The sequence below is a fragment of the Marmota flaviventris genome, chromosome 17, assembly GCF_047511675.1.
Source record: "Marmota flaviventris isolate mMarFla1 chromosome 17, mMarFla1.hap1, whole genome shotgun sequence".
NCBI classification, from domain to species: domain Eukaryota; kingdom Metazoa; phylum Chordata; class Mammalia; order Rodentia; family Sciuridae; genus Marmota; species Marmota flaviventris.
The window spans coordinates 73,631,838-73,646,798 of NC_092514.1; the positions used below are offsets into that span (position 1 = coordinate 73,631,838).

The 14,961-nt window shown below is 47.8% G+C and overlaps 1 protein-coding gene across 10 annotated transcripts in view; it reads left to right on the top strand.

Annotated features, from left to right (window-relative positions):
- Positions 1 to 7,885: 7,885 nt before the first annotated feature.
- The window catches only part of LOC114082692 (UNC93-like protein MFSD11), a 36,339-nt gene continuing 29,263 nt past the window's right edge, over positions 7,886 to 14,961 (top strand). For 4 of the 10 annotated variants that reach the window (XM_071603546.1, XM_071603549.1, XM_071603547.1 and 1 more), the window contains exon 1: positions 7,886 to 8,650. In XM_071603546.1, the coding sequence (XP_071459647.1) occupies positions 8,626 to 8,650 (25 nt within the window). In that variant the 5' untranslated portion in view covers positions 7,886 to 8,625. The other 6 variants (XM_071603545.1, XM_071603543.1, XM_071603544.1 and 3 more) reach the window with 6 other exon arrangements.

The following is a 14,961-nucleotide window of genomic DNA, read 5'->3' on the forward strand; positions in this document are numbered from 1 at the left end:
GAAGGGACCCAGGAGGACCATCCCAGGAGCCACGGCTCCACTGCAGGCCCCACGGCCCCCGGATCCTGGGTGGTTTCTGCTCGGTCAGGTACTGGCGTCCCCAGTTCCCCACTGGCCCGCTCATCTGCCCCCTGCTTCCCCTCCCTGCTGACGTCCAGCCACGCGTGGGATGCACCCAGGAAGTGTGTCTGCACAGCACGGTTCTAACGGTGTCCAGTCTCCATCTCTGACCTGTGGTGGGGGGCAGTGTTTGCATTCAGGGCCTGACAAAATCGGCTCTCGGGGCTGAGCCTCGTCGTGCAGATGGGTCCCTGGTGCCTGCCATTGGTGGGCCGGGCACACCCTGGGGGCTTTCTCTTCTGGAACCAGATTCCTTCCTGGGCCTACTGTGGGGGCTGGGCCACCTGGAGGGTGGGTGCTAGGGTGGCTGGGTGGTGCCCACTCTCTCTCCGCTGCTGAGTCTCCGGGGTCCCTCTCCTACCATCTGTCAGAGATGGAGTTCCTGGTGCTTGGGGAGAGGGTGGAGCTAAAGATTGTGTGAGTGTGTGTGTGTGTGTGTGTGTGCGCGCACGCGTGCAGCAGAGAGGGAAGACGGAGGTTACCTATGAAAGTACGTGGGATACGTGAGGACACCAGGGATAAGCTGACCTCCTTGGTGTCGCTGTCCTCCTCAAGATGGAGAGGCTCGCGAGGCCCTGGATCCCACCTCCCATTCCTCCGCCTTCCCCAGAGGAAACCCATGGCTTGAATTTTGTGATTATACTTTGCCTTTTTTTTTTCAAAAAGAGTTTTCCCATAGGTGTGTGTCTATAAACGACGTGTGGTTCAGGTTTGGTCTGGTTCTGAGCTGTGTGACAGTGGCACCTACTGTCCTGGCCTCCGAGGCCTGTCTTTTCACCCGTGGTTACGTCGGACTTGTCCGTGCTGTTGCACGTGACTGTTTTCCAGTCATTTCCACTGCTGTGTAATATTCCACAGTGTGACTGTGCCATAATTATTCGTCAGTATTTGCTGTCTGTGAACATTTTTTCTTGCTTTAAAAATCGGTCTGAGCCAGGTGCTAGGGTGCACACATGTAATTCTGGCAACTCTAGAGATGGAGGCAGGAGGATTGCAAGTTTGAGGCCAACCTTGGCAACTTAGCAAAGCCCTGTTTCAAAAATAAAAAATAAAAAGGGCAGGGAATGTGACTCGGTGGTTAAGAGCCGTGGGTTCAATCCCTGGTACCAAAACAACAAAACAAAAAGCCCAAATTGGCTTGAACGGTGTATGCTGCGATGCTCACTCATGTCCATGTCACTTGGGGCACCTGTGTAAGGGTTTCTCAGGTCATTGAAGAGCCCACTCCAGGCTGGGAGCCGCCTGAAAGCCGGTGCTGAACCCACAGTGTGTTCTAGTTCAGCCGTCCAAGGACAGACCCGAGAGACAGACCCTTCTATTGAGGCAGTTTCTCTGGGGTCTAGACTTAGATGCACAGTTTCCCCCCTCCAGCGGGGGTTTAGGGTGCATGAAAATTCAACTTTATGAGAATATACCAAACTGGTTTCCACGGTGACTCTGTCACCTGGCAGTCCCACCTGTTGGCCACAGGCCCCGTTCTTAGGGTGATCAGACTTGCTAGATGAGGGTAGCATGCACGCGATGTCCCGTCCTGGCATTTTCTGACAGCCACGAGCGTCCCATCCTGGCTCGGCTGTTGCTTCTTGTTGGTAGGAAACGTGGCCTCCTGGTCTGACTCTTCCTGCCGGGTCCGTCTTCTCATGGAGCTGGAGGGGTTCTCCATCCCAGGTATAAATCCATGTGAGTTGTATGTGTGTTAGAAAATCTAATCTGTGCACATCTCTTAAATTTCCTTCTGCGTCTTTCCCTCCAAGGGGCCGAAGTGCTTAGCTGTGACATGGTCCACGTCACCACGGTTTCTCTTCACGTTAGCGATTTGGTGCTGGGTGGGCTCCATTCTTCCTTCTCGTTGACTTTTGGATGGGATCTCTAGTTTTGCCCCAGGGCCTAAGGAAGGCAGGCCCCGGTGTCCTTCGAGTGTGAATCCAGTTTTCTCTGTGAACCCATTAACTTATTCTCAGGTGGTTTCCTAGCAGGAATGAGATTCCTCTCCGAGCCTGCCTTCCATCTTGGTGATGTGTGTTTCTAGATGTCACTTTCTTCTGAAAAGTCTCTAGTGCTAATGCTCCGTGGCACAGAGGAGACTTTGAATGGGGACAAAGCCATCAGCGATCTCAGGTCACTAGGGCCCTGGGAGCTCCTGTTGGGGGCAGCTGTTCAGCCTCGGCAGTTCGTACCCACCCTGGGCTCTGCCAGGAACCCAGGTGGACTTCCCATGGAGCAGTCGCGTTGAATTCGGAGAGGAGGCTGGGCCCGGGTGTGTTTTGAGGAGGCCACTCAATGAACTAGTGGTTGGGAGGTTCTTATCCCTGAGGCCTGAGGCCACACGCCAGAGTTATTTTTAGGTTATATGCTTGTCTCCAAGAGGCTCAGGAGAGAGGAACAAGTGAGTGGGGGTGGGGCAGGCCCTCGGGAATCACAGTGCAGCTGGCAGCAGGCTGTGGAGGAGGAGGCGCCCACTGCAGCCTCTGCTGCTGAAGGCCACCAAGCCCCTAGGCAAGGAGCCAGCTGGGGAGCTGTCCCCGAGTGCTGGTGCTGAAACAGGCAAGCTTCTGCTCTGGGCAAGGTGAACAGCGCGCCCCTCACTGGGGTCTCGCCCCGGTGGCATCTTATTGATGGGTCCTGCAGTTCATGTGGCACAGGCCACTTCAGAGCAGAGGTGTGCCTGACTGCCTCCCGTCAGCGCCCACTGCCACAGGTGGCGCTCTGCCCACCCCTGCTCCCTCCAGGCAGAGAGCTCAGGGGGTGCACAGGCTGTCCGTGGAGCAGAGGCCGCCAAGGTAGTCCACGTTTGCAAAGAATGAAAAGGAGACCTTTCCCCAGCCTGGAGGCTCCTGCAGGAAAGTCAGAGGGTGGGGAGGAGGAGGGAGAGGAAAGGGGCCCGGTCAGGGAGCCGTGGCCTTGGCTAAGGGAGCCAGACCTGCCTCAGGCAGAGCAGTGGGCAAAGTTCTCATGGGTCCTCAGAGACCTGAGATGCAGCGGGACTCCCGAGGGCGTCTGGAGCGCCTTGTCCCAGGCTCAGCCACACCAAAGCCCTGGTGAGTGGGGAGCATCGGTCTGTCAGGCCCCCCGCCCCACGCTGTCCGCAGGTTGGAGGAAGTGCTGCCCAGCAAAGTCTGACTGGGTAGGGCCTGGGCCAGAGGCTGGAGTGTGCTTTGGTTACTGACCCCTGGAGGACACGGGGAGCTTCTCCTGCCTGCTCCTGGCAGCCCGCACAACGTCCAGGGGACCGTCGTCCTCAGGAGTCCGCGAGGGCAGACGTTTACCCCAGTGGTTCCTCGCAGCCTGCGGGGGCTTCTCCCTCAACCTCCACCCCAAGCCCTCACCTGCCCAGAGCTCTACCAGCCCTCTGGCTGCTCCCTGGGGCCTGGAGTGGCCACATTGCCCATCCCAGTGCCTGAGCAGTGACCATGGGGTGGCTTCACTTGGAGGCCCTGGTGAATAGGCCAGGATTGGGAGATGCCCCCTGCTGCCATCCCTGTCACGACTCATGTTGCACATGCGTGTACACATGTATGCACACACACACGCCCACGCACACGTCCCTCCACACAGGGCACATGCTCAGGCCGCCTCGGCAGCACACACACGTGCATGCCTGTGCAAATGCCTGCTCTTCATATGCACACAGTGGGCCTCTCCACACCCCCTGCACACACATGCACATGCTCCCCCTTCCCTGCAGCCCACAGAGAGCCGGATCCTTTCTCTAAGCCTTCACTTCTTGACAGGCTCCTGCTGACCTCAAGTCCCAGAGGCAGGCTCTCCAGGGAGCGGGCCCCTCTCTGACTCACCCAAGGCTGTGCGATGCCCTGACCTGAGGTCCTCCGCGGGTGGGAGGGAGCATCTTGCTCAGACAGGACCGAGTGGTTTAAACGGCTCAGCCCCCACGGGGGATATCCTTAGGAAGGTGCTTCCTGAATCTATTACCAGATACGGTTGACAAACAACTAAAAGCTGTTAAAAATAAAAACAAATCCGCCTTCCCCAGGAGAATTCCCCAGGTAGGTCTAGGAGATCATCAGATGGGCTCTGAGCCTGGCTGCAGCAGGATGCCCGAGAGCCTCGGGCACAGCCAGGTCGGGCCCCTCCATTAAGAGATTTGGATGGGGGGTCAGTTTCTTAATGCCCCCCAGGGGATTACAGTGAGCACCAAGAGTTGGGGAAGGCCAAAGCTCAGCGGTCTCCCCCAGTACACCACCTGGTGGCTGTGGGCTTGGCACATTGTGGAATACCAATGGGTCTGCACTGACTGGCGCAAAAGGACTGTCCTTAGTGTCCCTGGTGTGGGGCCTGCGGGGTGGCACTAGAGCCCGGGTGGGGCTCAGGTCTAGAAGATTTGGAGGGTATGAGGATTCCTCCTTCAGCCTCTGCACCCCTGAGGCTCCCAGGACACCCTTGGTGGCAGGAGCTGGGAGCACTAGGGTGAGGTGAGTGCAGGGGGTGGGCCAGGGAGGCCCCTTGGAGGTGGCCAGATAGGTGGGGCCTCTTGTGACCTTCCTGGGGGTGGGGAGGGAACCTGGTGGCCTGCAGTGTGCTTGGTGCCACGCCCTCTTGAATGTAGGGTGCTCTTCTCCCTTCTTTATTTGTAAAGGGGGGCGTATTGGACCCTGCAGTTGAGGGAAGGAGGCAGAGGTGAGGCCAGCGTAGAGGCTAAGCTATGAAGGCCTCAGTTCTGTGCCAGGGCCAGCCTGACCTCCCTGATGTGGGCCCCTCCTGGAATGGGAGATGTGAATTCAGCAGGAGCGGTGTGGACCTCCTGGGGCTGCTGTAACAAAGACAGCAAAGTGGGGGTCCTCTCACCCTCTGGAGGCCTCCCTGTGTGGGTGCAGGCCGGTATCCAGACTTCCCCTGCTGGACAGACACTGGCCCCAGGCTCTGATTTCAGCAGGAATAGGGCTGTGAAGACTGACCCCCAAAGAGGGCCGCACTCGGAACTAGGGTGGGGACTTCAGCTGTGCCTGGGAGGCGGGGATCCCCGGACAAGCTGGTAACACTGAGCCTGGACGCGGTCACCCCTGGGGCCTGCAGGGAGGGGGAGCAGGGCCGGCTCGCAGCCTGGGAGCATCTGGAGCGACGCAGGCTGCTTGATAGTAGGTCAGCAGAGGCAAAGGTCCTCTGAATTCCCCATCTCAGCTTCTGTGACCGCGGCGTTGCCCTTGGCTGGCCATGACCCGTGTGGGAGGGCGGCCGGACAAAGACCGGCTTGTACCCTTGTCGTAGTTTCACAGACGCACACACGCCAGGCACACGCCAGATGTCGCGGCCACTGACTCAGCACCAAGGCTGGACCGGGGCGGTCCTCTGTCACCGTGTCCTGGTGTTTTAATTAAGCGGCTCACTGCAGTGAGTCTGCGGCTTCGCTGCGGGGGGCCGCGGGGGACCCGGTGGCTTGCAGGCAGATGCCCTCTGCAGGGGACAGGGACGCCAGACACGCCCCCGAGGGAGGTGCCGGCCAGGGCCCCGCTCACCCGCTGCCTGCCCGTGGTGGTGGCGAATGTCCCCGTCCCTGGGCAGCCTTCCCTTCCCGTTGGCAGAGAATCAGCTGTGCTCATCAATTTTATCTGCATAATTTCAAGCGTCATTAATCGTACATGGCACGAGGAAAAACGACGGCTCTTCCTCCATGTGCTGGCTTCCTTGGAGGGACAAGACTCAAGTTCTCTTATGGGACTTAAGTTTAAAAGGGTGAGTGGTTAGGAAGAAAATGGGTGGGGAGCTGGAGGGCTGGGGGTGCTCCCTGAGACCTCCCCTGGTGAGGAGTGAGGCTCAGTGGGCGGCCATTGCCAGAACCAGGCTGAGGAAGAGGGGCAGATAGGTGCCACATGCTGGAAGGAGGGTGAGAACAGCGTTCACGTTAGATCATGTAATGCTAGGTGAGGAGTCTGCCTGTCACTGGTGGGGTTCGAAGCCATTGAAGGTGTAAGTCGGAACTGACATTGAAGAATCCCACGTGCAGGCCTTTCAGCAGTGATGTGAAGATGTCCAAGAGCTGCTAGTCTGTCCTTTATCTCAAATGCTTGGTCTGCATCTCTGAGGACCTGCTAGCGGGGTGACCTCTGGGAGTTTCTTTGCTGGTGCCTGCCGCTGTCCTCCGTCCCTCCTTCTCCCCTTCCCCCTGTACTTGAGTGCCTCTGCTATTCCAGGATTGTTCAGAGGATTGAGAATTGAACACAACCAAATTTGTGCATTCTTGAGCTTACTTTCTGGTGGGGTGGGAGACACAGAAATAAGCTTTATCCTAAAAGCTTTAATGCGATAGAACACAGGCCACATAACCCACCATTTAGAGTATACAATTCACTTCTTAGTACATTCATACCATTGTGCATTCTTCAGCATAGCCGGTTTTATAGTACTACTTTTTTTGTATCAGGGATTTAAGCCAAGGGCACTTAACAATTGAGTTACATCCCTGGCCCCTTTTTATTTTTTGAGACAGGGTCCTTCCAAGTTGCTGAGTCTGGCTTTGAACTTGTGATCTTTCTGCTTCAGCCTCCTGAGCTGCTGGTGGTGTGTACCACCTGCCCAGCTAGAACATTTTTTTTTATTATATTTTTAGTTGTAGGTGAACACAGTAACTTTATTTTTTAAAAGTATTTTTTAGTTTTTTGTAAGTGGACACAGTATCTTTATTTTATATTTATGTGGTGCTGAGGATCGAATCCAGCACCTCAAGCATGCTAGGCGAGCACTCTGCCACTGAGCCCCAGCCCCAGGCCCCAGCTAGAAATTTTTATGACCCTAAAAAGGAGCCCCATACCTTAACCATCTAGTATCTTAAATAGAAATATGAAGTGGAGAAGGGGTATAGCATTATGGTTGGCATCAAGAGTTGCGGAAGGGCAGGGGATGTAGCTCAGTGGTAAAGCACCTCTGGGTTCAATTCCCAATAGCAAATAAAATTTTTTTAAAAATGTAAAATGAGTTTCTTTACTATCTCATTGAATCCTAAGTGATTTGCAGCTGAATTGATTGTATTTTAATGGTCTGCAGAATATAAGTCAGTTCTTACTTATTTTGAGGGCTAAAGTACAAGATTTTGGTCTGAGGGCACTGCCAGGTAACAGAAACTACATAGAATTTGCTTCCAGGAAAGTTGTGAATTTGATGGTGAGAAAAAAGTACTCCTCTTGGTTAAAACATGCTATATTTAAAGATCTAGGAGAAGTAGACTTGGCTGGTAGGGTAATCTTTGTGAAAACGCTGTCATCTTAATCTTATTCTCAGTTTATTTTGATGACATCATCTTATTTAACTCCCACAGGTAAGTGGCAGAGTCCTTATTTTGCAAATGAGGAAATAAAGCTTAGAGAAATGAAGTCACTTGTCTAATGTCACAGGACTAATAGGGGCAAACTAGTACTCTTACTCCAAAACCCATGTTTTCATCCAAATTATTGTTCTGTATCCCAGCCATGTCACACCTAGGACATTAGTGGTCTTGAGGACCTAGTTTTTTATAGGAGGGATAGTGGGAAATTGACTATTTAAAGATCATTTTTATTTTTTTTTTTAACTAGCAAGATGGGGTATATTTCTCTTCTGCCCAAAGTGACATTTCTAAAAGGGAGGTACATGAACGTATGTAATGAATTTATTATGATAATAAAGAGCTGTCTTCCGTTGTTCAAAACACAGAGGTGCTGGATGGCACATTGAACACAGTGTCTGCATCTAGGACCTGGGGCTTGAAGGAGTCCCTGGAGCCAGGAGTGTTGGGGAATACTGGACGTATCTGCCAGGCCATGGAGAAGACAGAACATTCACAAACTGAGATGAAAATGAGATTTCCACTTAGCACCTTTGTTTTAGTATCTGGGTAATGTTTTTATTGTTTTCCTAATTTTCAAGGGAAAAACTTACTTTTCTTTTATTTTCTCAGGTCTGCCCAGAACAATATGACAAAGGCAGTAGATGCATTTAGTAAGTATTTTCTGTGTCTGAAATTCAAGAACTGTTCAGGAGCACCTTCAGCGTTTGCCTTTCCCCTTTCCCTGGTAACTTTGGATTGACGATCCCTCAGTATTTTCATTTTTCCAGGTATGCAGCTTCAGCGTACATTAGTCTTCTCATAAAGGTCTAACATGGCAGGTGTGTGAATGATTATATGACTGCCCACCTGAGCCAGGTGTGTGTGGAGGCTGCAGAGCACTCGGGTTCACCAGCTGCGGGGAGTTCTCTAGGAGTTCCCAGGGAGGTGAGATGGACTGTTTGCCACTCCTCGGAGCAGAACAGTGGCTCCCGCAACCTGGGAGTTGTAAGGACAGTCACTCTCATCCCCTGAGAGTTCTTCCTGGCTACGGGCTGCTGAACTCCGTGTGCTTTCCCTTCTGTAATTTCAAATGTTCTATAACATGTAGCTCGTTTTCTGTATTTTAGAGAAAATAAAACTGAGACTTAGAGAAATTTAATAATTTGCTCAAGACTAACCAGCTAGTCAGTGGTTACTGCTCTAGGATTTGGATCCATACTGCCAGGCAGAGCCAGTGATTCTCATAATGGATGCCTACGGTTTCTTCAGAAGCAAGTAAGCATCCAACTCCAATTCTGTCCCTGGCTCTTCTCATCTTCTCTGTTTCCCCAGCAGGAGAATCTCAGAGTGCCAGTTCTTCTCCATAGGGAGCAGCCCACTAGAGGCCATGGGGTCTTGTGACATAGACCCTGTAGCCCTTAAGTGTTTACAATTGTTTTCATTGGTTGTCTTGAATATGGCAAATTCTTGATCTGATCATCTGTGGCTGGCTCAGATGACTTAAAGCATGCTGTTGACCAAGAGTAGCCTATATTTGGAAAGGGCCTTGTGGACAGGGGAGGTGGCTTGCGTATGGAGTGTATCATTAGAATGGTTTTATCAGGCTTGTTTTATGCACCTTCAGGAGTGCATTCATAATTATAAATTAGGCTACATATGTAATTAAGTGAGACATAGCCTGGTTGTCCTATAGGATGGGAGGTCACCACCATCTGAAGTCTGCCTTTCACTCTTGAATGTCTAGAGACTTGTCTGTCAGAAGAACATTTTTTGTGTGTATGGTGCTGGGGATTGAACCCAGGGCCTTGTGCCTGAGAAGCAAGCACTCTACCAACTGAGCTATATCCCCAGCCCCAAGAACCGTTATTGATCAGAGGAATCAGGGGGAAAGGACTCAGGTTAGGCAAACTCACAGAAAGTGCCATTTACCAGTCGATGAAGACTGTTGATGTTTTTAGTAGGCCCTTTCGGGGCATCCCTTCTTGTTTCCAGGGCCCTAGAAAGCCATGCTGGCTTACATGGTGAGCAGGTGAGCATGTAGATAAGAAAGGGTGGTGATGACTACTGGATGCAGCCTCCCTGCTCCTAAACACAGAAGCCCTCTGTTGGCTCTTGATGGTTGGCCAGATTCAGGATGTCCTTCCTTGAAAGTCGGCAGGCTTTGTCTCAGCTCTTTCTCCAAAATGAGGAACTAACATCTGGGGCCATGTGTGTTACATCATGGAGCTATTGTTTATGTGGTAGTGCCCGGTTGTGAGAGAATGGATGTTGAAATATGGAGAAAGAGGGCAGCATCCAAAGGTGAGCACCCAGGATTGTTGGGAAGCACATTGAGAGGATGGTTCCTGGGTCCTTGGGGCAGTGTGAATCATGAGGTGCCACAGGATAAAGAAGGTTTAAGTGATCTTCTACAGTCATTCATGACACTCCTCCACTTGGTGCTCTGAAGGAGGCTGTGCAAAGAAGGTTCCTACTTATCATCCAAAAGCACTCAACTCCTGAACTGAATGTAAGTGTAATGCGTTTCTAGAACATTTGGTGCAACTGTATTTTTTGCTCTTGACTAAATCATGCTAAAGTTCTTCTGTTAGAATAAATATCTGAAAACAGCTGAGAGAGTCAGAAGTGAGAGACTTACCCTGATTAACTCTAAAACTATTATGAATTAATTTGAAAACAGGGAACTAGAAGGCTAGTGGAACAGTCTAGACTCAATTCCACCCCCAAGTAGTGATACAGATTCAGTAAAAGTAGGTCTCAGGCAAGTTCAGGCAGTTGACTATAGGAAAATACAGGAATCTATGCTCACCTTATACCATTTGAAGACTGAATTTAAAAAGCAAACCATGAAAGTAATTGAAGAAAATAATTGGGTAGAGAATAGCCTTGTAAGCAGATAAACCAAACAATAAAGGGGAAAAAAAAAAAAAAAAAAAAATATATATATATATATATATATATATATATATATATATATGTATATATGTATATATGTATGTATATATGTATATATGTATGTATATGTATATATATATATATTGTCGGTGGATCTTTTATGTATTTAAATGTGGTGCTGAGTTTCAATCCCAGGGCTTCACACATGCTAGGCAAGTACTCTACCACTGAGACCCAGCCCCAGCCCAAAAGACTTGCTTTTTTGTTAATAAAATGCTAAACTGCAGTCCATCAACATAACCTAAGAGGCAAGGAAGTGCTTGCAGGATGTGGTGCAGAGCTGTTAGGAACTGTTGAGAAAGGCCCAAGTGCTCCATTAGAGCTGGTCATAGCTTGACCACAAGAAGGGCAAATTGAAACTTTTTATTGAGTTTCAAAGAGATCATTCTTGCTGGGCATGGTGGTGCACGCCTATAATCCCAGTTGCTCAGGAGGCAGGAAGTTCAAAGCCAGCCTCAGCAACAGCAAGGCACTAAGCAACTTAGCGAGACTCTCTCTCTAAATAAAATATAAAATAAGGGCTGGGGATGTGGCTCAGTGGTCTAGTGCCCCACTGAGTTCAATCCATGGTAAGGACACCCCATCCCACCCCCCCACACACAAAATAAGGAGATTATTCTCAGTGTTGTGGGAGATGGGCACTTGCATGCGTAAGTCCACACTGCTAATGAGGATGGGTGCTTATATCACTTTAGGAAAAGTGATTTGTCAATAAGTATCAAAGCCTTAAAAACATTTATACCTTTGCCCATTGGAATAACTCATTCCACTAAGCAGTTATCTTTAGGAGATATTAAAAATAAATGATCTCTACAAATGATCAAAAATATTTATTCTATTATGTGAAAAAAAATTAGAAATAGTGTAAATAGTAAGTTTTACTCTTGTTTAAAAAGAGCATAGAAAATCTGGAAAAGAGTCAGTAGGTGTCACTTTTTTAAATAGAGTAGCTTGCCAGGTTTGGTGGTGAATGCCAGTGGCTGAGGAGGCTGAGGTAGGAGGAGCACAAATCCCAGGACTGCCTCTGCAATTTAGCGATACCCTGTCTGAAAAATAAAAAAGGCTGGGATATGGCTCAGTGGTAGAGCACCCCTGGGTCCAGTCCCCAGTATGAGATTGGGAGGTCTAGTAACTTATGTTGAGATACAATTCATACGTTGTACGATTTGCTCATGTAAGAAATTCATTAAATCCAAACCCCAGAGACTGGAGGGGCTAAAACAGGAGGATCACAAGTTCAAGGTCAGCCTCAGCAAATTAGTGAGACCCCCCAAGCAACTTAGTGAGACCCTATCTCAAAATAAAAAATAAAAAGAGCAAGGGATGAAGCTCAGTGGCAAAGCATCCCTGGGTTCAATCCCTAGCAAACCTCACTACCACCACCAAAAAAAGATTAAATCCTGTGCAAATTCAGTACAACTTATGATATTTATAAAGTGTGCAACCATGATCAATTATAGAACATTTTCATCACTTCAGAAGAATCTCTAATATAATGAGAAACATAGTCTAAGTTGCTGAAATTTTTTTCTTCCTAAAGTTTTATGTCATTTGCATTCTTGTAATGTGTCTTGATGTTCAGCTTCCTTTTCATTAAAACTGGGTTAATAAGTTTCATATTAATGAATGTGGTAAAGAAGAAAAAAGAAGAATCCCTATCCCCATTAGCAGTCATTTCTCCTTCCCACCCGTCTCCCCATCCATAGCCCTGGGCAGACATTGATTACCTTCAATCTGTAGGTTGCTGTTCTGGACATTTTATGTACTTGAAATGCTACACTGTGTGTCTTTTGTGACTTCTTTCTTCTACTTCACTGTCCATTCAAAAACGTGACTCTCTGTTCATCAGGTATCATGAATAATGCTGCTATGAATGTTTGTGTAGCTTTAGTGTGGATGGATGTTTTCCAATTTCTTGTAGTAGTGAAGTCCTGCTCATGTGGTCTCCTGAAGCTCACCTGTGTAGGAATTGCCAGATTGTCCCTTCTTACATTCCCACCAGCAGTGAATGAGAGAGCCAGGTTTTCCACATTCTTGCAACTATTTCCTGTTTTTTAACTAAGCTCTCCTAGTAGTGTGGAGTGATAGCTCATTATGGTTTTGATTTGCACCATCATCTGGCTAATGATGTTGAGCATATTTTCACATGCTTTTTAGGGCATTTGTATGTATCTTTCTTGGGAGAAATGTCTACTCAGTTCTTTTACCATTTTTAAATTGGATTGTCTATTACTGAGTTGTGAGAACGCTTTATATGTTCTACTTAAAAGTGTCTCGTATGTATGATTTGCAAGTAATTTTTACCATGGTGTGGATTTTCATTTTCTTGATAGTATGTTTTAAAGCACAAAAGTTTTAGATTTTTTCTTCTAGTTTTATTGGGGTATATTTGATAAATTAAAAATTAACGTATATGTGTGGCATACAATATGTTTTCTTATAAGTATATGTTGTGAAATTGATAACCACAATCAAGGTAATTAACATGTCTATCACCTTGTGTAATTATCACATTATTTTGTATGTGTTTGATGAGAATTTTTGGCATCTACTCTCTTAGCAAATTTCAAGTATACAATACTGTTAACGGAAGTCACCAAGTTGTACCTTAGCTTACCAGAAGCTTACTCACCCTGCTTAATTGGAACTCAATACTAATTATTTAGTTAGTTAGTTAGTTAGTTTTGTACCGGGGATTTAACCCATGAGAGCTAAACCACTGAGCCATATCCCCAACCCTTTTTAGTTTTTATTTGGGGACAAGATCTTGCCAAGTTGCTCAGACTTGCTAAGTTGCTGAGGCTGGCTTTGAACTCAGGATCCTTCTGGCTCAGCCTCCCAAACTGATGGGGTCACAGGCATGGCCAACACGCCTGACCTCATACTCTTTAATTAGCAGCTTTTCGTTTTCTCCTACCCGATCAGCCATGGACAAAAAAAGACTCCACATATAAGTGGGGCCACGCGATGTTTGTCTTTCTGCGTCTGAATCGTTTCCCTTAGTATGGTATCTTACGGTTCGACTGTGTTGTCCCATGTGTCAGGGTGTCCTTTTTTAAGGCTGCCTGGTAATCTAGTGTCTGTGTTTTCTACTTGGTTCTTTCGGCGTGTTGGCTGTTGTGAGTGACACTGCAGTGAACGTGGATACAGATGTTTCTTCAAGATGCTGATTTCATCTCCTTTGGGTATATACCAGGAAGTGAGATGGCTGGGTCATGTGGTGGTTCTCTTTTTAACTTTTTTTTTTTTAATATGTATTTTTTAGTTTTAGGTGGACACAATGTCCTTATTTTTATGTGGTGCTGAGAATCGAACCCAGTGCCTCACACACCCAGGCAAGCGCGCTACCACTTGAGCCACATCCCCAGCCCCTCTTTTTAATTTTTTGAGGAACCTCCACGCTGTTTTCCATAATGGCTATGCTAATTTACCCTCCCAGCGTACACGGTGCCCTTTTCTCCACATCCTTTCCAGCATTTGTTATATTTTAATAATAGCCATGGTTAGCAGGTGTGAGGTGATATTATGGTTTTGATTTTTAAAAAAATTTACTAGGGGCTGGGGTTGTGGCTCAGTGGTAGAGCACTTGCCTAGCATGTGTGAGGCACTGGGTTCGATCCTTAGTACCACATAAAATAAATGAATAAAATGAAGGTATTGTGGGACCATCTACAACTCAAAAATATTTTTTAAAAAATAGCTTCAAAGTTTTTTTTCTTTTATTATATGTGTTTTTGGTGTCCTAAGAAGTTTTTGCCTGATTTTGGTCATGAAAGTTTACTCCTAAGTTTTCTTCTAAGAGTTTTATCGTTTTTTACATTTAGGTCTAGCCTCCATTTTGAGTTCTTTGTGAGTGGTGCAGTGTCATTCCTTTGCGTGTGAATATCCAGTTATTCTCCCCCACCTCCCTCCTCTGAATTACGCTGCTGCCTCTGTTGAAAATGAGTGTGGATGTAAGGACTTATCTGGATACGTGCCTCTGTGCCAGTGCCGTGCTGTGTTCCTTGCTGTGCATTTGGGAGTGGGGGTCTTCTAGTTTGGTTCTTTTTCGAGATTGTTTTGGCTTTTGTGTTTCCCTTGAATTTCCATATAAATTTTAGGATCAGTTCATCAATTTCTGCAAATAGATTATTTGTTTGTGTGGTTTTGGGAGTAGGCTTAGGTTCGTAACAAAATCGAACAGAAAGTATAGTTTTTAACCCCCATCCCCACACATGCATAGCTTCCCCCATTATTGACTCCCACTAGAGTGGTACATTTGTTATAATCAATGAACCTACACTGACATATTATCACTCAAAGACCATGGTTACAGTAGGGCTAATTTTGGTGTACATTCTGTGGGTTTGGACAAATGTGTAATGATGTGTGACCCATTATCATAGTATCACACTACATAATATGTTAGAATTTCTGCTTGTTAACTAAATCTTCTGATTATTTTAAGTGAATATGCTTTGCTAGTGTTTTTCTTTCTTTTTTATTGTTGTTTTAATGCTGGGCATGGTGGCACAGGCCTGGCATCCTAGCTACTCAGGAAGCTGAGGCAGGAGATTGTGAGTTCCAGGTTAGCCTTGGCAACTTAAATGGGACCATGTCTCAAAATAAAATTTAAAAAACGGCCTGGGGAT